The sequence below is a fragment of the Drosophila kikkawai genome, chromosome 3L, assembly GCF_030179895.1.
Source record: "Drosophila kikkawai strain 14028-0561.14 chromosome 3L, DkikHiC1v2, whole genome shotgun sequence".
In the NCBI taxonomy this organism is placed as follows: domain Eukaryota; kingdom Metazoa; phylum Arthropoda; class Insecta; order Diptera; family Drosophilidae; genus Drosophila; species Drosophila kikkawai.
In genome coordinates this window covers 13,601,284-13,624,211 of record NC_091730.1, presented here as the reverse complement: position 1 = coordinate 13,624,211, position 22,928 = coordinate 13,601,284, and the positions used below count along the sequence as shown (strand labels likewise).

General features: G+C 46.8%; 8 protein-coding genes across 13 annotated transcripts; 5 read left to right on the top strand and 3 right to left on the bottom strand.

The window, feature by feature from the left end:
• Window positions 1–888: 888 nt before the first annotated feature.
• On the top strand, window positions 889–3,456 carry LOC108075009 (cysteine sulfinic acid decarboxylase). Its single transcript, XM_017167257.2, has 4 exons — window positions 889–1,122; window positions 1,654–1,841; window positions 2,154–3,129; window positions 3,192–3,456. The coding sequence occupies exons 1-4, from the start codon at window positions 961–963 to the stop codon at window positions 3,378–3,380; spliced, it is 1,515 nt and encodes a 504-aa protein (XP_017022746.1). The 5' UTR covers window positions 889–960; the 3' UTR covers window positions 3,381–3,456.
• Window positions 3,457–3,585: 129 nt separating this feature from the next.
• kin17 (kin17 DNA and RNA binding protein) lies at window positions 3,586–5,292 on the top strand. Its single transcript, XM_017167272.3, has 2 exons — window positions 3,586–4,697; window positions 4,761–5,292. Exons 1-2 carry the CDS (start codon window positions 3,723–3,725, stop codon window positions 4,959–4,961), a joined length of 1,176 nt encoding a protein of 391 aa, XP_017022761.1. The 5' UTR covers window positions 3,586–3,722; the 3' UTR covers window positions 4,962–5,292.
• On the top strand, window positions 5,206–6,806 carry LOC108075021 (phospholipase A1 1). 5 transcript variants are annotated; one of them, XM_070285181.1, is made up of 5 exons: window positions 5,246–5,330; window positions 5,446–5,672; window positions 5,724–5,983; window positions 6,043–6,178; window positions 6,236–6,806. In XM_070285181.1, exons 1-5 carry the CDS (start codon window positions 5,317–5,319, stop codon window positions 6,772–6,774), a joined length of 1,176 nt encoding a protein of 391 aa, XP_070141282.1. In that variant the 5' UTR covers window positions 5,246–5,316; the 3' UTR covers window positions 6,775–6,806. The 5 variants fall into 5 exon arrangements, with proteins under 5 accessions (XP_070141280.1, XP_070141282.1, XP_070141281.1 ...); XM_070285180.1 differs by having other exon boundaries at window positions 6,043–6,806; XM_041775222.2 differs by having other exon boundaries at window positions 5,446–5,983.
• A 9-nt stretch (window positions 6,807–6,815) lies between these two features.
• On the bottom strand, window positions 6,816–8,522 carry Prim2 (DNA primase subunit 2). The gene has a single exon (XM_017167252.3). The coding sequence runs from the start codon at window positions 8,457–8,459 to the stop codon at window positions 6,858–6,860; it is 1,602 nt and encodes a 533-aa protein (XP_017022741.1). The 5' UTR covers window positions 8,460–8,522; the 3' UTR covers window positions 6,816–6,857.
• Window positions 8,523–8,738: 216 nt separating this feature from the next.
• On the bottom strand, window positions 8,739–18,454 carry Toll-9 (toll-like receptor 9). 2 transcript variants are annotated; one of them, XM_017167241.3, is made up of 7 exons: window positions 18,326–18,454; window positions 12,627–13,655; window positions 11,853–12,083; window positions 11,547–11,774; window positions 9,336–10,957; window positions 9,150–9,277; window positions 8,739–9,095 (listed from the first exon to the last, which is right to left on the bottom strand). In XM_017167241.3, exons 2-7 carry the CDS (start codon window positions 12,925–12,927, stop codon window positions 8,867–8,869), a joined length of 2,739 nt encoding a protein of 912 aa, XP_017022730.1. In that variant the 5' UTR covers window positions 12,928–13,655; window positions 18,326–18,454; the 3' UTR covers window positions 8,739–8,866. The 2 variants fall into 2 exon arrangements, with proteins under 2 accessions (XP_017022730.1, XP_070141143.1); XM_070285042.1 differs by lacking the exons at window positions 11,547–11,774; window positions 11,853–12,083; window positions 12,627–13,655; window positions 18,326–18,454 and adding an exon at window positions 11,040–11,099.
• On the top strand, window positions 14,291–17,183 carry in (protein inturned). Its single transcript, XM_017167244.3, has one exon. It carries the CDS (start codon window positions 14,368–14,370, stop codon window positions 16,996–16,998), a length of 2,631 nt encoding a protein of 876 aa, XP_017022733.1. The 5' UTR covers window positions 14,291–14,367; the 3' UTR covers window positions 16,999–17,183.
• On the top strand, window positions 17,614–18,693 carry LOC108075024 (uncharacterized). The gene is made up of 3 exons (XM_017167278.3): window positions 17,614–17,788; window positions 17,844–18,299; window positions 18,359–18,693. The coding sequence occupies exons 1-3, from the start codon at window positions 17,614–17,616 to the stop codon at window positions 18,691–18,693; spliced, it is 966 nt and encodes a 321-aa protein (XP_017022767.2).
• On the bottom strand, window positions 18,671–22,844 carry Ide (Insulin degrading metalloproteinase). The gene is made up of 13 exons (XM_017167240.3): window positions 22,619–22,844; window positions 22,412–22,552; window positions 22,191–22,325; window positions 21,863–22,133; window positions 21,373–21,804; window positions 21,229–21,314; window positions 20,704–21,163; window positions 20,289–20,639; window positions 20,005–20,236; window positions 19,732–19,938; window positions 19,343–19,635; window positions 19,055–19,264; window positions 18,671–18,991 (listed from the first exon to the last, which is right to left on the bottom strand). The coding sequence occupies exons 1-13, from the start codon at window positions 22,672–22,674 to the stop codon at window positions 18,764–18,766; spliced, it is 3,102 nt and encodes a 1,033-aa protein (XP_017022729.1). The 5' UTR covers window positions 22,675–22,844; the 3' UTR covers window positions 18,671–18,763.
• Window positions 22,845–22,928: the final 84 nt, after the last annotated feature.

Sequence of the window (22,928 nt, the reverse complement as noted above, 5' to 3'; positions counted from 1 at the left end):
TTAAAATTTTTGATTTTGACAAAAAATTGAATTTTCAAAATTTTTAAATGAAGTATGCAGATTTATTAACTGTAGAAAATCTTGCACAGAACAGTTTTCTGATTTAAAATTATGCTCTTTTGGCCGAGTTATGATATTTTTAATTTAAAAAAAATCAAGAAGTTTTTTAATATAAAAAATCAGATTTTATAATACAAAATAATATTTTTCTAAGTGAAGGAATCATTTCCGACCCCATAAACCATATATATTCTTGATCAGCATTAACATGCGAATCTTTCTAGACATGTCCGGAAGAAATCGATTTTTTGGCCATTTTTGCGAAATTTGATAAGGGGTTACATCATTAAAGTTAGCAAAAAATTACCAAAAATTTTGATTTCTTAAAATTTTAAATTTGGTATGCAGTTTTTATAAATTAATAAAAACTAACACAAAACTGCGTTCCGAATCGAAATTAATGCATTTTTGGCATAGTTATGATATATTTTAATTGTTACCTGCAAGGGTATACAAACTTTGGCTGGCCAAAGTTAGCTTTCTTTCTTGTTTTTAATCAAATTTGAAAGTAAGAACCCCAATTTTGGACTAAAAACATTTGTAAATTTGTTAAAAAAATTACAATAAAATTTTGAATTAAAAAAACATCGACCAGAGTTGTTAAATATACTTGGCCGCTTTTCCTTGTATTGTAAATTTCATGAAAATCAGGTCCACTCTAAAGAGCACAAGTGTTAATCTTTATGCGAGTATACACACCCTTCATATGTATAGTATAAATGATTTCCGAGTGTGTGCGATGGTTTACAACTTAATGGGGTTTTGATCAGGAGAACGTTAGGCACAATCAGCTGCAGTTAAGCGACGACCATTTCCAACTGAACCGTCAGCGACAGAGGTTCGTCTGGCTCCGAAATAATCGGTTTCGTTTTTCGTGACAGCTGAAAGTAAGGAGTAGATATGGCAGCGGCTGTCGATGAAGTGCGCGATGGCCTCATGGAGGATTGGAATATCCTGGAGAACGTGTTCAAGCTGCTCCAAAGGGAAGACACCTTCTGTGCCGATCCGCAGCAATGGGACAAGCAAAAAATTGTGCCCTTTTTGCAGCCCGAAAAGTTGAAGGTAAGACACCACACGCCAGATCGTCTACCGATCTGAAGATAAGGAACTATAACCGGAGAGGTCAATTTGCCACTTGATCCCTGGCTTCAATTGAAACTAATTTGAATAGGGTCTAGTTTTGAGACTATTCACTAACACACAATTTGTGTGGCAAATTTATTAATTGATAGTCGTAAAAGTTGATAAGGCACATAGACATTATCTGACACAGTCAAGTAGGTTGCTTTAGGTAATATACTCCTAGGGTATCAGAACCTTTCCTACCATTTTTGTTATTTAATATTAGTTTACTTTGTGAATTCGTGATCATTATTCTTCGATCAATATAATAATATGCCACTATACAGTAGGTGATAATTGAATCATTCCGTGGTTTTTTGGACACAATAGATCATAAGATAAATATTGTGAAATACCGTTTCCAGAAAGAGTTATTTATATTCAAGTCTTTCTTCTTGTTTCATTTGATTTAAGATCTCTTCTTTAAATACATCGACTGCTGATACATTGACTCTTTGTTATCATTCCCAGGAACTGATTAATCTGAAGGTCCGAGAGACAGAAAAATGCACGCTTGCCGAGATCGAGGCGCTGTGTCAGCAGGTGATACATTACTCCGTGAAAACATCGCACGGACGCTTCCACAATCAGCTCTTCGGGCAACTCGATCCCTTTGGATTGGCGGGAGCAGTGATCACCGAGGCCATGAACGGAAGCTCGTAAGATCAGACACAATGCTGCAGCACTTTTCCGTATATAGCATGTATTTTAGACAGACGGACAGGCAGGCGGCTGATTGCATCTTTTAATTATGATGAACGAGTTCACAGCACCGATAAGTGTGTTAATGCTGTGTAAATTCCAAAGTGCCATGTTTAACCCTCTATAATCAGATGCTATTCAAATTCATATATTAATTAAAAAGGTTTTTTCCTAAAAAATAAGTTATTAGCCAAATCTCTAATAATATTAAATTAACTTAGATAATTACGCTCTCCTAATAATATCCTTCATCTTTTATTCCTCTACAGCTACACATATGAAATCGCACCTGTATTCAGCCTAATTGAGACGGAAATTATCTCAACCGTATCCAAACTGGCCGGCTACAAGGAAGGCGATGGCATCTTCGCTCCCGGCGGCTCCACCTCCAACATGTACGGCATTGTCCTGGCCCGCTACAAGATCGCGCCCGAGGTGAAAACCTCCGGAATGTTCGGAATGCAGCCCTTGGTCCTCTTCACCTCGGATCAATCCCACTACAGTTTCATGAAGGCCGCCAACTGGCTGGGATTGGGCAGTGACAACTGTGTGTCGGTGAAAACCAACCAGCTGGGACAGATGCAAATGGACGATCTGGAGGCAAAGATCCTAGAGGCGAAAGCACGTGGTGGTCGGCCCTTCTTTGTGAACTGCACTGCGGGAACCACGGTACTAGGTGCATTCGATGACATCAATGGGGCTGCCGATGTGGCGGAACGTCATGGTCTTTGGCTCCATGTAGACGCGTGCCTGGGCGGAGCTTCACTGCTGTCCCATAAACACCGATCCCTAATCGCTGGCCTGGAACGCGCCAACTCCTTCGCTTGGAATCCGCATAAGACCCTTGGGGCTCCGATGCAGTGTTCGCTCTTTTTAACTCGAGAAACGGGCCGTTTGCTGGAGAGATGCAACAGCACCGAGGCGCACTATCTGTTTCAGCAGGACAAGTTCTACGACGTCTCTTACGACACCGGAAATAAGAGTGTCCAGTGCGGCAGGAAGATCGATGCCTTCAAGTTTTGGCTGATGCTGAAGGCACGCGGATACGGAAAGTACGGACTCCTCGTGGACCATGCCATCGGAATGTCCAGATTATTGGAGGATAAGATACGCAAGCGCAGCGATCGCTACAGATTAGTGCTTCAGAAGCACGAGTATTCCAATGTCTGCTTTTGGTTTATTCCAAAAGCAATGCGGGTGTCCTCCAAGGAGGAGACCCCCGAGTGGTGGGAGCGCTTGTACACGGTAAGTTTAAAAAAAATTACATTTTTAAGGCTCTCTTAACAATCTGCTTGTCTACCTACTAGGTGGCTCCAAAGATCAAGGAGCAGATGACCCACAATGGAACTTTGATGATTGGTTACTCGCCCCTCAAAGCTCACAATCTCGGCAACTTTTTCCGCATGGTTTTGACGTGCTTCCCCATCCTTAAAAGTGAAGAGCTGGATTTCATCCTGGATGAGATTGAACGCTTGGGAGACAAAATTGACCTTTAATTGGCAAGCAATTTATTGATTGAAATGATATTCATACTAAAGATAAAGATATTTTTACAATAATAAACTGGATTTTCTTTACACTAATAAATTCGTTTTATTTAAGATTAAAATTCTTTACGTTCAGTTTTAAATTTTAAATACTTTCTTCTGACAGTTATTTTCTACTGCCTGGTCCCACTGATAAGCCGAAATTATCGAAACAGTTAACTATCGATAGCGATTGCTTGCGGTATGTTTTAGATTCCCAAAGCACGGTCCCACCAAAAGACAACTGCAACCAAAACAATACAATTTGTTGTGAAATTTAGTGTAAAAGCAATAGAATAAAACGGCTTAACCATGGGACGCGCCGAGGTCGGTACGCCCAAGTACCTCGCCAACAAGATGAAGTCGAAGGGCCTGCAGAAGCTGCGCTGGTACTGCCAGATGTGCGAAAAGCAGTGTCGCGACGAAAACGGCTTCAAGTGCCACACGATGAGCGAGTCCCACCAGCGGCAACTGCTCCTCTTTGCTGACTCTCCGGGGAAGTTCCTCCACAGCTTTAGCAAGGAGTTCTCCGATGGCTACATGGAGCTGCTGCGCCGACGGTTCGGCACCAAGCGGACCAACGCCAACAAGATCTACCAGGAGTACATTGCCCACAAGGAGCACATTCACATGAACGCCACGCGGTGGCTAACGCTGTCCGACTACGTCAAGTGGCTGGGACGGACGGGCCAGGTGGTGGCCGACGAGACGGAGAAGGGGTGGTTCGTCACCTACATCGATCGCAGTCCGGAGGCGATGGAGCGCCAGGCCAAGGCCGATGGCAAGGAGAAGATGGAAAAAGACGACGAGGAGCGCATGGCTGATTTCATCGAGAGGCAAATCAAAAAGGCCAAAGCCAAGGAGGGCGAGGATGAGGACGAAAAGGAGAAGTTCACGGAATTCAAACGCGAGGAGAACGAACCTTTGAAGCTGGACATCCGGCTGGAGAAGAAGTTCCAGCCGGACACTGTGCTGGGCAAATCCGCTCTCACCGCCAAACGAACCGCCTCTGAGGTGGATGAAAAGGTCTTCAAGAAACCCAAATCGATAGCGGGAGACAGTCAAACGCGTTCGGCGCTGGACGACATCATTAAGCAGGAGGAGGCGAAAAAGGAGCGGGCCAACCGCAAGGACTACTGGCTGCACAAGAATATCGTAGTGAAGTTCATCTCCAAGTCCATGGGCGACAAGTTCTTTAAGCAGAAAGCCGTTGTCCAGGAGGTGATTGACAAATATCAGGCCAAAGTCAAGTTCTTGGACACCGGGGAGAAGGTGAAAGTAGATCAGGTTAGTCTAAAGAAGAGAAAAGTTTTAAAGGCAAAGTTAAATCAAGATTCCCTTCATTTTTAGGCACACTTGGAGACAGTAATTCCAGCGCTAGACAAACCTGTAATGGTTGTCAATGGCGCCTATCGCGGATCCGAGGCTCTGCTTAGGAAACTGAATGAGCGGAAGTTCTCAGTAAGTGTTGAGATATTGCACGGTCCTCTGAAAGGACGAATTGTGGACAATGTTCAGTACGAAGATATATCTAAGTTGGCAGGCGTTTAGTGTTAAAAAAAAGAGGTTTAATTCACATATACTAAGTGCCGCAGGGGTCTTTCCTCTGATCACAGCCACTTTCTTAGCTTTAAGGTTAATAAACTGTTCTATGAATATGTAAATAATGTTGTAAGCACATGTAGGCTGCAGGAAATGAACGTTTTTAAAGAGTATTCGCTCTTTTGAGCGTGCTCTCCTAACCTAAACTAATTAAAAAACCATTTAACCTTTCCACCCAAAGTCAGGAAGCAAACTAAACTTAAAGCTGGCCGTTCGTTGATTCAACTTGGCCCGCATTTTTGCATTTAGGCTGATTAAACACGACACTTTTAATGATCAACTGAAACACTGTCATTTACTCAGTATGGATAGACCCAAGTGGGTAAGCAAACAATGGATTTGGGGTTAAGCTTGGCAACAATGAGGCCACAGCCCGCGATTAACTAGTGAAAAATTCTGGCAAAAGATTAAACCAGATCCCACATCTGTTTAGAGGAGAGCAGCGTATTAACGATATGCGGATACTGTCGTCTCTGGTGATCCTTAGCCTCGCACACTGGGGAACTGCTGGAAACACTACCGAGGAGGCAGACCACGGCAGATCAACGGCAAGTTGGTGGGAGGCACTGCCTCGGCTGTTGACTGACGTTGTAACCATGAAGGTAAACGTTCTCACGGCTGCTCCGCTCGAACTGGCCGCCAATACACTCGATGCTTTGTGTAAGGATAGTCTTTCCCTGGAAATTCCTCATATATCAAAGATATTCCCAGGCTCCTCGACCTTGTTTCTTGGCAGCGTTCCAGAGCAGATCTCGCCGGACATCAGGAAAATGCACTTCCAGTATATGACACCCTGTCAGAATTATAGTGTACCTCTGCTCGAGGCCTCCAAGCTCTGGCGGCATTCGAGGTTCAGCAAAGGCCGCAAGGTGGTGATCCTGGCCACTGGTTGGACCAACACGGTCAATGAGTCCTCCGCCATTGCCATGATCTCCAAGGCCTTTATGTGTCGGGGTGATGTGAACTTTGTGGTGGGTTCGGAGGAGGAGGCTTTGAGGAAACTAATCCTAACTTTGATGTCCATCTCCAGATAGTGGATGCTGCGGATTATGTGGACACCCTCTACTCCTGGTCGGCCCTCAACACGGATGTAATAGGCGAGCATATCGGCGTGGGTCTAACCCACTTGGTGGAACTTACCCCGTTGCGCAACATTCATTTGATAGGTGAGTTTCCCTCAAGACCCTTATCCTGTGGCTCAAGATTCTCTATGAGATTAACAGGCCATTCCCTGGGAGCTCATATAATGGGCACCGCCGGCCGGACATTCAAGCGGCTGACTGGAAAGCTTATACCCAGAATAACAGGCCTGGATCCCGCCAAGCCCTGCTTCAGGAGGGAGAATATACTGCCCGGACTGACGCGTGGTGATGCCAAGCTGGTGGACATAATTCACACGAATATTGGCATTCTGGCCAAGCGAGGACCGCTGGGGGATGTGGATTTCTATCCGGGCGGAGCACATCCCATACAGCCGGGCTGCCTGACTATTGGCTGCTCGCACACCCGAGCGGTGGAGTACTTTGCGGAGAGTGCGTATCCCCAGCAGGAGAAGAACTTCATGGGCACCAAATGTGCTTCCTGGGAGAAGTTGCGGCGGCGGGATTGCTCGGCCGGAATCGTTTCCCCAATGGGCTATAGAATAAATCCGCAGGCTAGGGGCATTTACTATGTAGACGTCAATGGCTGGCCACCTTTTGGACGAAATTCCCAGCAGAATATTGATCCCAGATCCAGGACTTGCTATTTGTGTGAGACGTGAAATTATAATCGGGCTTTGACTTAACTTCTCTTCCTTCCTTCATACTTATAATATATTTTATTTTAGATTACTTTGTACTGCACTTAATATTCAATTTCTGTTAGATCCAAATCATCATCAAAGGCCTCCGATATAGCCTTTTGGCTCTGCATGGCCCTCTCTTGGGTCTCGGCAATGCGCCACAGCTCGTCGTCGTCGTCTCCCATCAGCATGGAGCGGTCTGCACAGCCCTTGATGTCCGGCCGGACGCGAGCCTTAGGCGGTGCGGGTCCGTTTGTGGTCCGCTTCTGTCGGTTTCCCATCAAAATCTGGCTCTCCTCAAAGTAATGATTCGGATGGTTAATGGTCGGCTCAACGCTGGCGCTGTGGGTGAGCTGGAAGTACTTGCCGCAGCCGATCTGATAGTGACCGCGGGATACAAAGAACATAACCTCGTCAATGGCACTGGCGGACAGGCCATAGGACGCCATCTTCGTTTTCAGGGAACTCGGATCCATGGATTTGTAGGGACAGCCGTGGCAATCCCCAGGCGCTGCCATTTCCTTGATGATCTTGGCGCAGGAGTAGGGCGTGTAGTTCACCATGGAACCCTTCTTTCCATAGTTGTGGTAGATGTTGTACTCGTAGCTGCGCGCAAACTTGTCCGCGTCCATTTTCTTGGTGAACTCCTCGCGCCAGAAACGCAAGGAATCCTCCAGCGTTACCCCGATCCCCTTGAGGAACAGGCCGTACTGCATCCGACCACCGTGTTTGACGTGGTGCTGGGCGCGTATGTGCTCGTGACACATCCGCATACACAGCGGCATGGAGGTCTTGGAGAGCTGGTCGAGGGATTCAATGGGAATCGCTGCATCACGGCACACAGTGTAGTCCTTGCCGGTGTACGAGTTGTGCAGGGCCTTTAGCATGCGCGAAATGCGCTCGTCGCCCTCGACCTCCTCTACCAGACCCTTGGCTGCCTGCAGGCCCTGCTCGATCTCCTCCTGCTGTCGGGTACCCACTATGGATACCAGATCAAGGGTGTTTACGTAGGCAAAGCCTGCCTTCAGGTAACAGCGTCGTCCGCGCACCAAATCCAGAACATCAGTGAAGGGCACCTTGTAGAAGTCCAGCAACTCGATCTTGGAGACACTCTGGCCAGCCGTGCTCTCGTACAGACCATCCTTGACCTCATCCTTCTGCGCCTCGGTCAGCGGATGAATCTCGAAGCCGTTCGACTCCAGGAACTGCTTCACCTCAGAGCTGCTGAGCGCCGCAAATTTGTACCGAAACAGCTCCATTTCCCGGGCCACGAACCAGCGTGTCAGGTCCTCGGAGCGACAGTAGGCCAACCGGAGGATGAAGTGGGACAGGTAATCCCGCCGCCGCGTCTGAATGTCGGACTCGTGCTTGCTGCCACCGGCGGAGCACAGTCTCAGATAGCTGCGCAATCCCTCGCGAGTCAGCTCCGCGTTCACGTACTCCTTCCACTCGTCGGAGAGCAGACGAAGATTCTTGGTGAAGGCACGATCCAGAACACGCAGTAGCCGCAGGCGCTCCAGGGCCAGCTCCTCGAACTCCTCAATGTGCACGTCGTCGGTCGGCGGATAGTGGTACAGCATCACATTGTGCGGATACTTGCTTTCCAGGCTGACAACCTCGACCTTGACATCGTGCCGGGGACGTTTCTTCAGGTGAAATTCCATTGTGCCGCCGTAAAATGATACTTATTTTATTATTGTTTTGCTGTTTTCGCGCGTAAATGTGAAGCTATCGATAGGATTGATTGGTGCTATCGATAGAAGACAGAACATTTATGTTTTTCCACCTCTATTTGGTGATTTTGATTATTATGTAGCTATCGATCTATCGATGGTTAAAAAAAACGTTATTTTACTTTTAACATTTAAAACGAATACTTTTACCAAGCTAGAAAAGTAGAAAATCTTTTTTCCTTATTATCCTTAAATAAAAGTTTATTAATATTAATATTTTCTAATGTAAACTTTTTAAATCTGTATTATGGTTTACTAAAGGGTTATATACATTTTATCAGGTACTTGCAAAACTGACTAGAACACTTTAAAGCGAATTACAGTAAACCAAGCTAATCCTAGGCTGTGACCTCTCTGGAACTAATGCCCAGGACTTGCAGAGATCTTCTCAAGCGTTTCCAAAATAGTTTCCGCTCCTCAGAAGTGGGACTAGAGTCACCCTTGCCAGCTGGCCATTTGATGTATGTCTTTACATCCATTAGATATTGCAGAGTTTTTGGACGCTTGCTCCTGGGAATATCTTCTAGAAAGACCAGGATCAAGTGCTCCTTGCTGACTTCAAAGATACTGTAAGGGAACAAGTTAGTGGAGCCTTTTCTCTTTGGATTGAGGATTACTTACCGATGCTGAGCCAAATACATTTCGAACTGACACCAGTGGCTCAGCAGGAACTTTGAGGAGATTATAAGCATCAGGGAGTAAGATCGGTCCATGCAAGAGATGATGTTATCCAGGATTGTCACTCCGATCTGTAGCATAGCATAGTATAGTGGAATATATGTAGATGTCCTTTTTGGTATCACTTACCTGAAAATCACGTTCGTGCAGACAAATGGATATATCCCCAGCTTCCTCCACATTGGGTAAAAGTTCATTAAGCACCCAGGGACGATCGTTCTGGCAATAGCTAATGAAAATGTCATAAACTGCACTGGGATCTCTTTGGGAAATATGGCTAAAACTCTCCCCAGACTCCTTGGAGGCGCTAGACAGCAATGCCGCCGACTTGAGCGAGGAGTAATAGTAGTGAATATGCCAGCGCTTAAGATAAATGATGAATCCCACGATGCACACTGCCACCACACTGCCCACCACGGCGATCACCGTGGTCGTTATGTGGTGCAGCTCCTCCGTGAGATCGCTCAAGGCGCGTAACTGGCAGTTCAGCTGGTCCACCTGGAGCTGATCCGTGTTGTTGAAGCACCAATACTCGCTGGCCTCGTAGTCTAGCAGCTGGAATTTCAGCGAAAAATCCGAACCCAGCTCATCCATCTGAAATGGCTGAGGCTTCTGGCACTTAGATATCATATATTCCCCTGAGGAGAAGCGTAGTCTGATAATATGATTAGCTCGATTGTAGTCCTTGATGTTGGTGTAGCTCTTCATCAGCCAGGGAATATAGCGACTCTGCCAGAGCCTGCGGTCAATATTAAGTGACTCCGCCGCCGCCATCAGATCCTGCTCCACCGTTGACTTTTGGCTAAAGTTCAGCAAGCTGTAGGAGCAGTCTGCATCCTTGTTGTTCGATGCCGCCACCTCCACTACGGCCCTCAAGTGGCAGTCACAGATGAAGTTGTTGTCCCCCAGGCTAAGATAATCCAGGCGCTCGAAGTCCTTTAGCATTTCATTTGAGAGCATATTGATGGTATTGCTTCGTAGGTTTAGAACTCTCAACGCCGAGTTGTTGTGAAAGGCACTGCGGTACCAGTTGCCCACATGATTCGAGCTAAGATCCAGGATCTCCAGCGACTCCAGGGGCTCGAACATGGCCGGTGTCAGGGCGTTGATGTTATTACCCGCCAGCCCCAGAACCTGCAGCTTCTTCAGCGGCTTGGACCACTCCAAATCCTTCAGGTTTGAGCGCTCAAAGTACAAGTACTTCAGCGTGTCGGCGATGCCATCAAAGGCATCGTCTATAATGTTGTACGACAGATAGGGATTCCCCGATAGGTCCAGACCCTCGACAGCCGTATTCTTGAAGATCGCACTGCTCACCATGGGAATAGCGGTGTAACACAGACTGAGGAACCTCACCTTCTCGCCTAAATGGGCAAAGGCCACCGCACTGTTCCGGGTCATCTTGGAGTGGGACAGATCCAGGTAAATCAGTTCCGGCAGCAGCTTAAACACATTCTGCTGGATTTTCAGCCCGTAGACCAGACTCATCGCCATCTCCAGCGTGGGGAGCTGCAGTTGGTAGCTATAGGTAAGGACATTGGTGAAGGACAGATCCAGATATTGCACTTTCGGGATGTAGAGAAAGGTGTCGTGCTTGAGGGTCATGAACTTGTTGTCCGACATAAACAGCCGCCGCAAGTTGCTCATGTTCTGGAAGGTCTCCTTGCTCACATACTCAATGCTGCAGTTGCTGATGTCCAGCTCCAGGAGCCGCGGTAGATTTGGGAAGCTTGCCCAGGCAATGGATTGGGCTATGGAAAGGAGCATTAATATTATTAAAAAGTTATGTATAAATAATTTATAAGTAGATCATTAAGTAATGATAGGCAGTACTTAAATGTACTAGAAACTTAAATAAACTAGAAACTTCAGGAAGCAGAAATTGTTATTCCCTTGCAGGTTTCCATAGAATCATGGAATCTAATCAAAAATCGATCATAACTAAGCCAAAAATGCCTTAATTTCTATTCGGAAAGCTTTTCTGTGCTAGTTTGTTCTAGGTAAACAAATCTGCACTATAAACTTTAAATTTTAAAAAATCAAAATTTTTGACCATTTTTGAAATTTTTAATGATGTAACCCCTTATCAAATTTTGAAAAAAAAATTAACATTTTTTTTTTCTTTCAGACATAGCTAGAAAAAATCTCCTGTTAATGCTGATGAAGAATATATATGATTTATAGGCTCGGAAATGGCTCCTTCACTGCGTTGCAAGCTCCTCACTAAAATTATAACCTTTCAGGATATAAATATGGATAAATGAGGATAAAATAGGGTGTTTCTTGTTCTAGTTTGAAATGTAAGTGTTTTAAGTGTTTGTGTTTCAGCTGTGTTCTTACATGACTCCCCCTGCAGATCATACCGATCTTTCAGAAACTGAATGTAGTCCTCATAGTTAATGCTGGATGTGACTGTGTTGGCCGTGTTCGTGTTGGTGTTGTTTTGAAAGTATAGATAGCACTCCCGATCGTACAGATCGGTGGCATTGTGTACGAGGAACAGCTCGCATTTGTGTAGTGTAGCGTTGCTTGCTTCCAAGCGTGTTTCGTTTAAGAACCGCTCAAAGGCTGAAATTGTGAATGCACTACAGTCATCAGAATATGTGTACAATATACGGTGGAAATGGGTTAAGAATCTGGGAATACCTTCGGCATCTGGAATTAGGTCAGCGAAATTATTGCCCCGCAACGATAAAAACTTCAGGGAATCCCGCATAGAGTGCAGGGTGTTAAAGGGTGCCGCATTCAAGGTGTTGAAAGCCGCCGAAAAGACTTCTATCCGCCATCTCATGAATTTCCTCGCCGCCTTGACTTCCAGGAGTAAGTCGGTGTCCTCCTTTAGGTTACCATGCGACAAATCCAAAAACAGTTTGGTGCCTTTAGAAAGGGGAATTAAGGCATAAGATTGTGTAAGCTTTAATAATTAATCTATTATTATTATTATTTTGAAAATACGTAAATTGATATCTAATAGCAAAAACAAGCAAGGGGAAAGAAGCTTATTTTTATGGGGGATAAAGAACCAAAGATGGCTTGCCGAACCCGAATACATTTTTTTAAAGAATAAACAATTTTAAGTTATGTATAAAACATTTAAAAATTTTAATTACAAGCTTTTGGCTTTAAGAGGTCATTTGTTTTGAAACATAAAAATATCTATCTTAATAGTTTCTATTTGCAATCCCAGGAGTATCGAAGTAACACTCGCTAAATCAAGCTTTTACCGATAACAAGGTACAATAATACTTAACGCTTCTAGTGGCTTAGGCTAACACCAAAAAGCTTTTATCAGCAGTTGACTTGAATTGCCGGAAGCGTGAAAATATATCACTTTAATTGCTTCAAACAACTTAAACACGCTCAATTAATCGCGGACATTCGATTGATATTTTAATGGTTTTATGAAAGTCGAGTGCTTACCGAACTTCTTGGTGCTCTCCCTAAGGGTTCCATTTGGATATATCCACGAGATCACCTCGTCCTTAATCACATCCAGGAGACAGCTATTTCCGTCATCCGATTCGTACTTCAGCATGAAGGATTTAAGATCAGTTTCCTCTTTACTAATATCATCAGCTTCCTCGCTGGCAGATGTCGAGGAGTCGCCCTTGGGACTGGGTATTAACCCGCCTAGAGTTGAGACCTCTAAGGAGGTTGCATTTCCCAGCAGCAGGATTATGGCGAGAGTGACGTCCAATACGAATTTGGGTGACATTTTCATTACTTTTTTACGCAGTGGCTATAACTTTAGACCATCCACTTGTTAGATTTCACAATCTGATAGATAGATAGATAATCGCAACGTATTAATCTCGTTCTAGAAAATTACTCCAGGCCTGGCCATAACTTTCAGTATTTTTGGACTGATATCCCCATGACTTTTAGTTTCTCTGGTTATTCCGATATTTTTGGCACATATTTCGCGGCACTGGAATCCACTTTACCGACGAGACCCACGAAGTATTCGCTTTACGCTCCCGAAAAAGACTGGCTATTGGTCAGCGGCGAATAATTGGTAGCAGCCGCGGGACATGTGTATATATATTAGCGATAGGGCTTATCAATTTTGGCAATAATATCTTCCTATCAATAGGCTCGTATCGCCATTTCGGTGGCACAATGCTTCCCGCCTCACGCCCACGCAGGGCTCCTTATCGGATAATTATCATCGGCTCGTCGCGAAATGGTGATTAGTCTCAGATACACCGATGGGATTCGATGGGTGGTTTTGGATCAACCGCTAACGATATGGTTTTCTTATCTGGTTCTGGTCATTCTTGGCCGGCAAATAAATTAAACTAAAACTGCTCTCCAGGCACTTGCGTTGATTTATAGAAGTGACGAGCATTCCTGATAAGAAGCACCTTTGGGAAATCTTAGATTATCAGTTGATCGGCGATAGTGAAAGCTCTCCAACTATAATTCAGTTCTGGGCAAATGCACAATTAACTAGGAATAGTTTATGGTCAGTGAAAATATTAATTGATAAATTGTTGGTACGAATAGGAAGTTGCCGGCGTAACCCAAACAATTATAATTATTTACTCATGTTTGTTTTATTTTTATTTTTGTCGATAACTTCCCATTGAGGAATCGTGATCATTGTATGTAATCTTCAAGTGATAACACAGTTTTGTTATATATATTTGTTTATAAAAATATTATAGAAGAGAAAAAAAAATAAAAGAAAAATCCTAGACCAAAACTATAATTAGGGGTTTTAAAAAGGATTATAGAGAACTTTTTTTTTAACTCTGAAATTTAATCTGAAAATAAGATAAACATTTTAAAATATTTTTAAAGATTTATATTATCAAACTCAACAATGAAATATGGCCCAAAAGTATAACCATGCTCAAAGGCAGCTGGGACTCCTCACTTCAGTTATTTACCTGTCCATGAATTTCCCTCGGCGGCAGGGGAAAAATGCAAAAAAGAGAGTGTGTGGACTCTGTTTCCCTTTGGAATTCGAGTGGAATGGGGCTGGCCGAGCTGCGAGCTCAATTAGAAACTGGTTTTGAGTGCCGAGATCGCAGCCAGTGAGATCTGCCGATCTTGGCTGTTAGTTAACTCTCAGAGCTGAACTGAAACGGACCGCAGCGGAGGTGAAAGAACATACAATTTTTACCTGACAACTGACCCGATATTCGTGGCCTGCACTATGCGCAAGTCGCCGGGCAGCCTCGCCTCGGAGCCTTTCTCCAGCTCCAACTCCTCACTGAGCAACTCCTACAGCGATGGCAGCGATTTGGCCAACTGGGAGGAGTACGTGGCCGCCGATGGGAGTCTATTCTACGTGGAGTATCTAAAGCACGAGAAGGCTGCTGCTGCTGCTGGGGCGGCAGAGCGACGGGTGGAGTTCATGCGCCGATCGCTGCGCCTGGGAAAGAAGTCGTCGCGTCGTCAGCAGCAGCACAGCAACAGCCAGAGCCACAGTCAAAATCAGAGCCAGAACCAGAACCAGTCTCACAACCACAGCCAGCTGGATTCCCAGGCGGAGACCCAAGAGTTCCGATTCTCACAGTTCAAGACCGCCGCCCCCGATCCCAAGAAACTGGAGTTGGTAATCACCGCCGCGGATCGCTTTCGTTTCGGCCGCCGTTCCACCGCCGTGGAGTCGATCCTGGGCTTCCGTGTGCTGCCTTTCCCCGACCAGCCGGAGTGCCTAATGGTCGAGGGTTTTGTGCACGACCTCAGTGCCCTGCAGCACGGAATAAAGCGCGGAGATTGGTTCAGGTCCCTCAACGGCATCGAGTTGTATGCCAGCAATGTGGACGAACTACTTCAGCAGTATGTGGAGCCCACGCAGGTGTGTCTGGGATTCCAGTCCTGCAGTTCGGGAAACGCAGCTTCCCCGGCGGATCCTTCTTTCAACGCCCAGAATATGCCGGAGGAGCAGCAGGTGTGCAAGGTGGAGAACTTTGCCGCCTTCGCCGAGAAGTTTGAGCAAATGCTTTTGCCGGAGGCGGAGACTTCTCCGGATATTCCCCTGCCCTTCGCCATGCTGCTGCTGCCGCCGGAGTGCTATCAGCATGAGCAGCAACAGGATTCTCTCTACTATTACCCGGAGACACCGGACAACTTCCTGTTTAAGGCCCGAGGCAGCTTCCTCACGCTGCACGCCGTGCTCAGCGAGCTGCACACTCACCCGCTGAGCTCCCGCCTCTTGGTGGAGCAGGTGCCCTACCATGTGAACTACCGCCGGCTGAACGGTTTCCTGGTGCTCTTCGCCTACGACGGAGCCCTGTGCAGTGCGGCGGAGTGCAGTCTGCGATCGGATGAGCTCATTGGCTACATTCGCTTTTCCCTGCCGGGCTTGGTCCTGGAGAGCTTTAATACGGAGGGCGGTTCTGCCTCGAGCTCCAGCCTTAAGCTCTTCCTGCGCCACTTTTGCGGGATTCAGAGGACGCGTCTCCTGGCCAGATGCCGAGAAGGCCACATCCGCTTCGAGGAGCTGCTAGGACAATCACGTAGCCTGCCGCTGCCCAAGGAGGCCCAGCTGAGGATCTTCGATGCCCTGAGCGAAATGGAGGCCATGGACTATCGCAACTGGAACGACGAACCGCTGACCACGCACCGTGAGTTCTTCATCTATGGCAGTGCATTGTACTACGATGGCTTCCTGGTGGCCAGCCTGCTGCCTCCCGAGGTGAGGGTTAGTGTGGAGGGTTTCCTGCGCTGTCGGGGAATTTTCGACCTGCTGGGAGCGCCGGGGATCAGAGTCCGTGAGCTGTACATCTGGGAGGAGATAGTCCTGCCCAGTGCCACAGGCCGCTACTTCCTCACCATCTGCACGCGGAATCACCTGAGCCTGGCCGTTATCCTCAAGATCTTCGATGCTCCCGATATGGCTCCGGATGCTGTGGTCGGGCCCTCACTTTTTTACATCGAAGAAATCCAGGAGACGCTGGATCACCTGGTGCAATGCGGCATCGAATCGCTGGCCATGTTCTGGTCCATTTCGAACAAGAGACCAGAGGTTCTGGAGGCCACGGCAGGGGAGACCAGGGATCAGGAGAAGGAGCCCAACAACAGGCGTCTGGAGTCTTTTCTCAAACAGAAGCTAACCGTGCTCAGTCCTTCGTCAGTGGAGGAGGAGGCTCAGCTATGCTCCTCACTCGGCGGATCATCCATACACAGCCTGACGCCCAGCGAAGATGACTCCTCGCGGCGTCGCCTGACCCCCATCCACGGGGCTGGCGAGGATTCCGACAGTGGCTCCGACTGGGAGAACTTTGCTGTTCAGCATCCCTTGCACTACGGACTGAATCTGGGCCCCGAGAACCAGAATCAAAGCCAGATGACGGAGTCCATGTGGAAGGAGATCAACAATGTGGTGCCGGTGAAGATTTCCGCCGGCTGGAAGAATTCCGTCCTGCACTATGTCTACATTGATATAGCCAATGGCTCTCTGTTTGCTCCCTTCAATGACTGTTCAGAGACTGGGTCGATTCTATCCGAGATCCGCCAGGCCTGCCACATAATCCACGCAGTGTTGGCCAAGTCAAAGCACTACCGAAGGCAACTTACGGAATCCTCGCGAGCTCCAGCGAATGCCAATGGGCATGCCAGCAGCAGCCAGGCAGTGTCGCTGGTCAAGGAGCATGGCATGACCCTGGAGGTGCAGGCGCAGCAGAAAGCGGAGGCTCTATCCCCAAGGAGCAGTCGGTTCGTGGTTGTAGGTCGCCTTTTCCAGTCGCCCGCCAAGGAGGTCTACGTCTGCCATCGTTCCGATGTGCCCCAGAATATCGTGGAAATGGCTTTTCGGCTTTCCTTTTTCTCCATGGGATAGGAGTGCCGTGAGGAAATGTATTTAAAATATTTTAAGGAAACTTATAAATTCCTAAAAGTAGAATTTAAATTCGAAAAAGAATTTAAAACTTATAAAGAAGAAAAAATAAGTGAAAACTATACTATAAAATCGAAATATTAGTAGAAACTAAGTATGTAAATATTTTGTTTAATCGAAGAAAATAAATAAATATTCAACACAAGAACACAAACAGTGTGCGAATATGTGCCTCCATTCATTCATATTTCATATTTCATACTAGAGAAGCCATCAAAAAGTGGACACTATTTTTAGAGTTTAGTGGGAGGGGCTCCCATTCTAAAAGTAGTTCCACACGCACTAAAAAAAATACAGAAGACTGGCCGCCGCCGAGCAATAAATCCGATAAAACCATCTGTCATCGTTTCAACAAGCGGCTCAAGGTGGTGGTGTTCCCCAAATACTCTGTCTATCAGCCGCGATCCGCAGTTCTGTTTGGTTGTTCCAATAAAAAACACACCTGCGAACAGAAGAGCTAGCTTCCTTTTGAAATAATAATAAATAAAGATACCTCGAGTTTTAATGGATCGGTGGATCTTGGGTCTTTTGGTTCTCCTTACCGCGGCTCTTGCTCAAATGGCGGAGCCCCAGAAGGAATTATCTAACGTAACCAGCAGTCCTCTGGAAGAGGAAGCCAGTCCAAAGCTACCCAGCGAGGTTCAGAAGGCTGTATGCACTGTGACTGCTGGCGAGGTAAAGGCTTCCGCAGAGGCCGTCACCACAAAGACTTTAAAGGGAGTGTGCGGATCAGGTGAGTGAGATCTTTAACCAAGGACTCATTAACCTATACAATTTCCTTTTTACAGACGAAATGAACCTGGCCTTTCGTAATCTGGAAAGCAAGCTGTACGAGGAGCTTAGGGTCATGAAATTGATCTTGGTACATTTGGCCAAGTCAAGTGGTTTGAAAGTAAATACAGCTCTTCCAACCCCCGTGCCCGAGTCACCGCGACAGACGAATCCCTCCCCGCTGCCCTTCTTCAGGCCAATAGAGCCAGCTCCCGGTAGGTTACCAGCCGACGAGGAGAACGAAGTGACGCCTGATCTGGATACTAGAAAGGTGCCTATGCTTAAGGACTTGGAGACACCGGGCCACTCCGATCAGGGTGCTCGAGATGACGAGGTCGATAAGTTCAACAACACCATGTTGGCCGACCACGACGTGAAGCTGTTCACCTACTATTGGAAGCTGGAGAACGTTACGGAGCGTATCAATGCCCCCAAGTTGGACACCGTCACAAGTCCCATATTTAGCATTAAGGGTAAGTGGTAATGAAGCCTTATTTACCTCCATAAATCCTTACTCGATCTCCAATCTCAGGGAAATCCCTGCAACTCAAGTGCACCTTCCACCACATGAATCGCGAACTGTTGAATCTGCAACTGGGTCACGGCGTATTTTCTCCGGAAGCCAACGATATAATGCTTGAAATGGGCGGAATCTTCCAGAAGTTCAAGTGGTCAGAGGATGTGCTGCTCAAGCATAAGATTTCCATACTGGATCAGAGCCACAGCCACCGAAGGTCGCAGGATCTCAGTTCCCAGGAGCTCACGAAACTGGACACGGGCTTCTCCATACCGAACAGCGTGCTCCTGGACAGCAGCACGTACATCAAGCAGGACGCTCTCCTCATACAGATTCTTTTATATTTGTGAATATGACCGAACAACATTTGCAATTAAAAATGAGAGACCAAAACCAAGTGCTAATTCGTTAGTTAATCCTTTACAGCTTGCTGCGTGCTCCCTTGGCCTTGATGTCCAGAAAAGGCAGTGCGATGGGGTACAGCTCCTTGCACGACTTGAAGCTCACAATGTCGCTGATGGGCTTGTGCCTGTCCATGTTCGTAATCTCCACAGGCTCCGTCTCGCTGGTGGCATTCGCATCCGTTTGCTGGGACACAATGTGCACGGATAGAACGCGTCGCTCATTACCATCCTTTGCGATGAATTTCTAAAAACAAAATGAGTTGTGTGTCAGCAGGAATCCACTTAGTGGGTTTACACCTTCGCCTACCTTGAAGTAATCCACAAAATCCTCCTTTGTTATTTGCCGGAGGATGGCCACCTCAGCCTCTTCACGCTCAAAGTGATACGTCTGCATGGCTATTTCGCCATAAAACTGGCTAAACTGCTGGAATATGGTCTTGGGCTTTTCCAGCTTCTTCACAGCCAGAGCCTCCTTGTGCCTTTCGAACTCATCCAGGGGCATATCCTCAATTACTTGCTAAAGGATTTTGAAAATAAATTGAAAAAATATATTTAATACTTAATTAAAATTATTATTTACAAATTAATTAATTACCAGATACGTTTGCAAAAAGTTCTCTATGCGATCCTCAACGAACGAGGGATGCTTGGCCGACTGGACAATGATGCGGATCCCATTGGCCCCATTCACCTTGCGCACACCACTGAAGACAATGTAGCCGAGTTGCTCCTTGGTGCGCAGGCAGTCGTAGCAGGGCTCGGAGAGCACCTGAGACACCAGATTTACCATTATGTTTGTGTGATCCGTTTGTGCGCCGCACTGCAGATAGAGTTGTGTGCAGGAGCTCTTGTGGAACTCGTTCTCCTTCTCGAATAGGTAGCTGTCGCCTATGAATAATAAGTAAATTAAGAATTGCAATAACCTTATCGAAGTTATAATACATAAAACAGAGTTATTTTTTTATTAAAAGTAAATAAACTTACCCGCCAGCAGTTTATACTCCCGCTTCTTCAGCATTTGACGTGCCAGAATGGGAAGTTTGGATGCATTGGTGGCCTCCAGGCGATTGTTCACTCGCCCCGCAATATCCGTTGCCTGCTGCTTGGTCACATTGCCGAAAATAAAGCACTCCGTGTGCAGGCGCTGGAAAAACTCCTTGGCAAAGTTCAACACCCGATCGTAGGTAACAACTGCAGAGGTGAATCGTTAACACAAAGGAATTCCAGAAACAGTAATCATTTTTAGTGGTTTCTTACGTTCCATGGCGTCCAAGAGCTCCACATTCGCCCAGGCATTCTCAGTTAACAACAAAGCTAAATAGTAGATGGAATGCTGATATGGTTGCTCAGCCTTAAAGTTTTTCAGTGAACGTACATACTCCTCCTTCAGAATGTCGAATCTCTTCTCGTCGATGGAGAAGTCAAAGAGATGATCCAGCAGCTTCTCCAGCAGGACCACCTGCTTGTCACTGAACCCGCGTATGGTGAACTGCAAGGGAGGCGGCTTTAGGAGTAATCTCTATACATTTGCAGACACTTACGTCGATGCCACACGACTTGCCAACCACGCTGAGCTTCAGGCTGGCCAGTTCCGCGTCGTACAAGTACTCGTTCAGCTGGTCCTTAAGCAGCATTACCATCATGTGGTTCAGATTGCAGTTGAGGGGATCCAGATAGGCGATCGGATTGGACATGTCAAAGGTCATGCAGGCCTTGGGCTTGTTGAACTGATTGTCCTGTTTGTGCCACACCCGCAAAATGGGCGTGTCCAGGATAATCGTGGGGTGCTTGGGTGCATCGCCGGGGACCTCGGCAATGTCAAAGTTCGTGGGTATAAAGCTATTCGGCAGTGCCAGCTTAAGGTTCTCGTTAAGCTCACAGTTTTCCCAACTCTGTTAAGGAGACATTAAACCATTTTAAAGCTGGAAAAATATATGGTAAAGAATTGGCTCTCACCTGCACCGTTTCCTTGCTCACACGCTCCACGCCATACTTGGTCTTATAGTAGGGCTCCGCTTGGTCGCACTCCTGCTCGAAGCTCTGGCTCACCATCAGAATGCGGCTTTTCGAAGGCACCAGCTCGTCCAGCAAACCTTTGATCAGATCCGGCCGCCATTCGTTGCTTAGATAGGGAGCAATGAGAACCTCCTCCAGGGGGAATATTTGCATGGAGGAAACCGCATGCGTGACCAAGCTTTCCGGCTGTTCCTTCTCCTTAAACCTGAATCTCATTTCGTTCAGCTTTACGCACTCGTCAAAGATCCACTTCTTGGGACCCTCCTGACGCAGAAGATTCAGATACTGGAATATGATCTTCACAATGTCGTCCACATGCTCCATTCCCTCCTGCGTCAAGTCCACCACAATTTCGAAGAAGCCAAAGCCATTCTGTGTGCTCTGATGGCCGGCCATCAGGCTGCAAAGGATAATGGTTAGATTTAATGGTTAGATTCATACGGAATATAGGGATAGGGATATTACTCATTGCACCAGCCCAGTCGCCGCAGCTCTGACAGGATACTGCCCTTGCCCTCGTGGCCAATGAGATGCGTCAAATAGTTGTCCGGCTGCAGAGCAAAAGGTGGATCAATCTCTCGAACCTCTCGACAGTTACTCTGAACTTACGCCCGACTTGTAGAACGCCGTTAGGTCATCGGTTGTAAAGCTCATCGTCAGCGAACGAATGTCCTTAATGGGCACAATTTTCACCTTCTGGCCGTACCGATCCTCGGCGTAAGGATGCCTCGGCCAATCGGGAACCTGGACGTTTTTGTTCTCGATTTCGGAGAACTTCTCCAGAACCATGCTCTCGAGTTCTTCCAACGACTCCTTTCCGATGACCGCCAGGCACATGATGTTCGCCGAGTACCATTTCTTGTGGAACTTTAGCAACTCGTCGCGCACATCGATGTCCTTTGACTTGGGTATTTCGGAGAGCGTGGTCTTGTTGCCGCTGCCAAACTTGCTGTAGGGATGGTCCGGTTTGGCCAAATGCCGGCTCACCTGCTTGATGCGCCACAAGTCGCTGGGCAGGTTCTTCTCGTGCTCCGAGTTCACCTTCGCAAATAAAGACAGCTTGGAGTTTAGAGCTAAACATTCACTGATCCTTGCTTACCGCATTAATTTCACGTTCGGTGGCACTTGGCGTGAACAGTGGCGCTATAAAGAACTGGGCAAACCGATCCAAGGCTCCGTCCAGCTTATCCGGCGCCACATGAAAGTGGTACTTGGTCATCAGGGGATAGGTGGCGGCATTGCTGCTCCCACCGCTCTGCGACAGGTATGTGGTATAGCCGTTCTCGTGCGGATACTTCTCAGTGCCCAGGAAGAGCATGTGCTCACAGAAATGCGCCAGGCCAGGCAGACTTGTGGGATCAGACATGTGGCTGCAATTGGGAAAGAGATTATGTGGGGGCCGAGCCAAGGAAACATCTTCAACTCACCCCACTTGCACGGAAAGTGCTGCCGCCGAGACATCTGTGTTGGGATCGCTGATCAGCAGAACCTTTAGGCCATTTTCCAGCTTTAACCCACGGTAATCCCTCGTGTCCTGTTGCGACTTTTCGATGTTGTTTAGCCTGCGGAAAAAACAGACGCCGTCAACGTTAGCTCATCTCCGTGAGATCACCTCTGACTCATGTAAGCTTAGCCTCTTAGACGTTACCTCAGAATTGGCTCCTGCGTGTGGGGGCTCCGTGTTGCGGGCTTTTGCAAACAGCCCTCGGCGACGGTCATTTTGGGCTTGCTCAGCGTACCGATCGATCGACTTGCTACTAAAATGCTGGACCTCACCTCACCACTTGAGCTGTGAGAAATAAGGGCGAAGAGTTAGGCGTATCCGGTCAAAAATGCGTTTTCTTTTTCTGCCAACCGTCGGCTGAGAGTCGCTGTTAGGGCAAAAATCGATTTTCTGCACGAAAAATACATTGAGTTTCAGGGTTCCTGGCAAGCGAAGGAACTCCGGTTCCTGAAATTGGGCGGATGATTTTGTGAGTGTAGCGGTTGTGTCCCGCGGTTAAATTTAATTGGTTTCAGCCAAAAATCTATGGAGTTATATCTATAAATCGTTTCGCAACAACTACAAAGCAAAAATCATCTGTTTTGCGGTAGTATGGCTGCACTTTGCTAGAAGAAAAGTACTAAAACATGCTACATTTAAAAAAATACTACATTGAAAAATA

Coding starts and splice junctions, on each gene's coding strand:
- LOC108075009 (XM_017167257.2), top strand. CDS start 961: ATGGCAGCGGCTGTCGATGAAGTGCGCGATGGCCTCATGGAGGATTGG. Junction 1,123..1,653: donor TGCAGCCCGAAAAGTTGAAG/GTAAGACACCAC, acceptor TATCATTCCCAG/GAACTGATTAATCTGAAGGT. Junction 1,842..2,153: donor GAGGCCATGAACGGAAGCTC/GTAAGATCAGAC, acceptor ATTCCTCTACAG/CTACACATATGAAATCGCAC.
- kin17 (XM_017167272.3), top strand. CDS start 3,723: ATGGGACGCGCCGAGGTCGGTACGCCCAAGTACCTCGCCAACAAGATG. Junction 4,698..4,760: donor AGAAGGTGAAAGTAGATCAG/GTTAGTCTAAAG, acceptor CTTCATTTTTAG/GCACACTTGGAGACAGTAAT.
- LOC108075021 (XM_070285178.1), top strand. Junction 5,984..6,042: donor GGGGTGATGTGAACTTTGTG/GTGGGTTCGGAG, acceptor GTCCATCTCCAG/ATAGTGGATGCTGCGGATTA.
- Prim2 (XM_017167252.3), bottom strand. CDS start 8,459: ATGGAATTTCACCTGAAGAAACGTCCCCGGCACGATGTCAAGGTCGAG.
- Toll-9 (XM_017167241.3), bottom strand. CDS start 12,927: ATGAAAATGTCACCCAAATTCGTATTGGACGTCACTCTCGCCATAATC. Junction 12,084..12,626: donor GGAGAGCACCAAGAAGTTCG/GTAAGCACTCGA, acceptor CCCTTTCTAAAG/GCACCAAACTGTTTTTGGAT. Junction 10,958..11,546: donor TGATCTGCAGGGGGAGTCAT/GTAAGAACACAG, acceptor TCCTTTCCATAG/CCCAATCCATTGCCTGGGCA.
- in (XM_017167244.3), top strand. CDS start 14,368: ATGCGCAAGTCGCCGGGCAGCCTCGCCTCGGAGCCTTTCTCCAGCTCC.
- LOC108075024 (XM_017167278.3), top strand. CDS start 17,614: ATGGCGGAGCCCCAGAAGGAATTATCTAACGTAACCAGCAGTCCTCTG. Junction 17,789..17,843: donor AAAGGGAGTGTGCGGATCAG/GTGAGTGAGATC, acceptor TCCTTTTTACAG/ACGAAATGAACCTGGCCTTT. Junction 18,300..18,358: donor TCCCATATTTAGCATTAAGG/GTAAGTGGTAAT, acceptor CTCCAATCTCAG/GGAAATCCCTGCAACTCAAG.
- Ide (XM_017167240.3), bottom strand. CDS start 22,674: ATGTATTTTTCGTGCAGAAAATCGATTTTTGCCCTAACAGCGACTCTC. Junction 20,237..20,288: donor GCAAGTCGTGTGGCATCGAC/GTAAGTGTCTGC, acceptor CCTCCCTTGCAG/TTCACCATACGCGGGTTCAG. Junction 18,992..19,054: donor ATTTTGTGGATTACTTCAAG/GTAGGCGAAGGT, acceptor TTTTGTTTTTAG/AAATTCATCGCAAAGGATGG.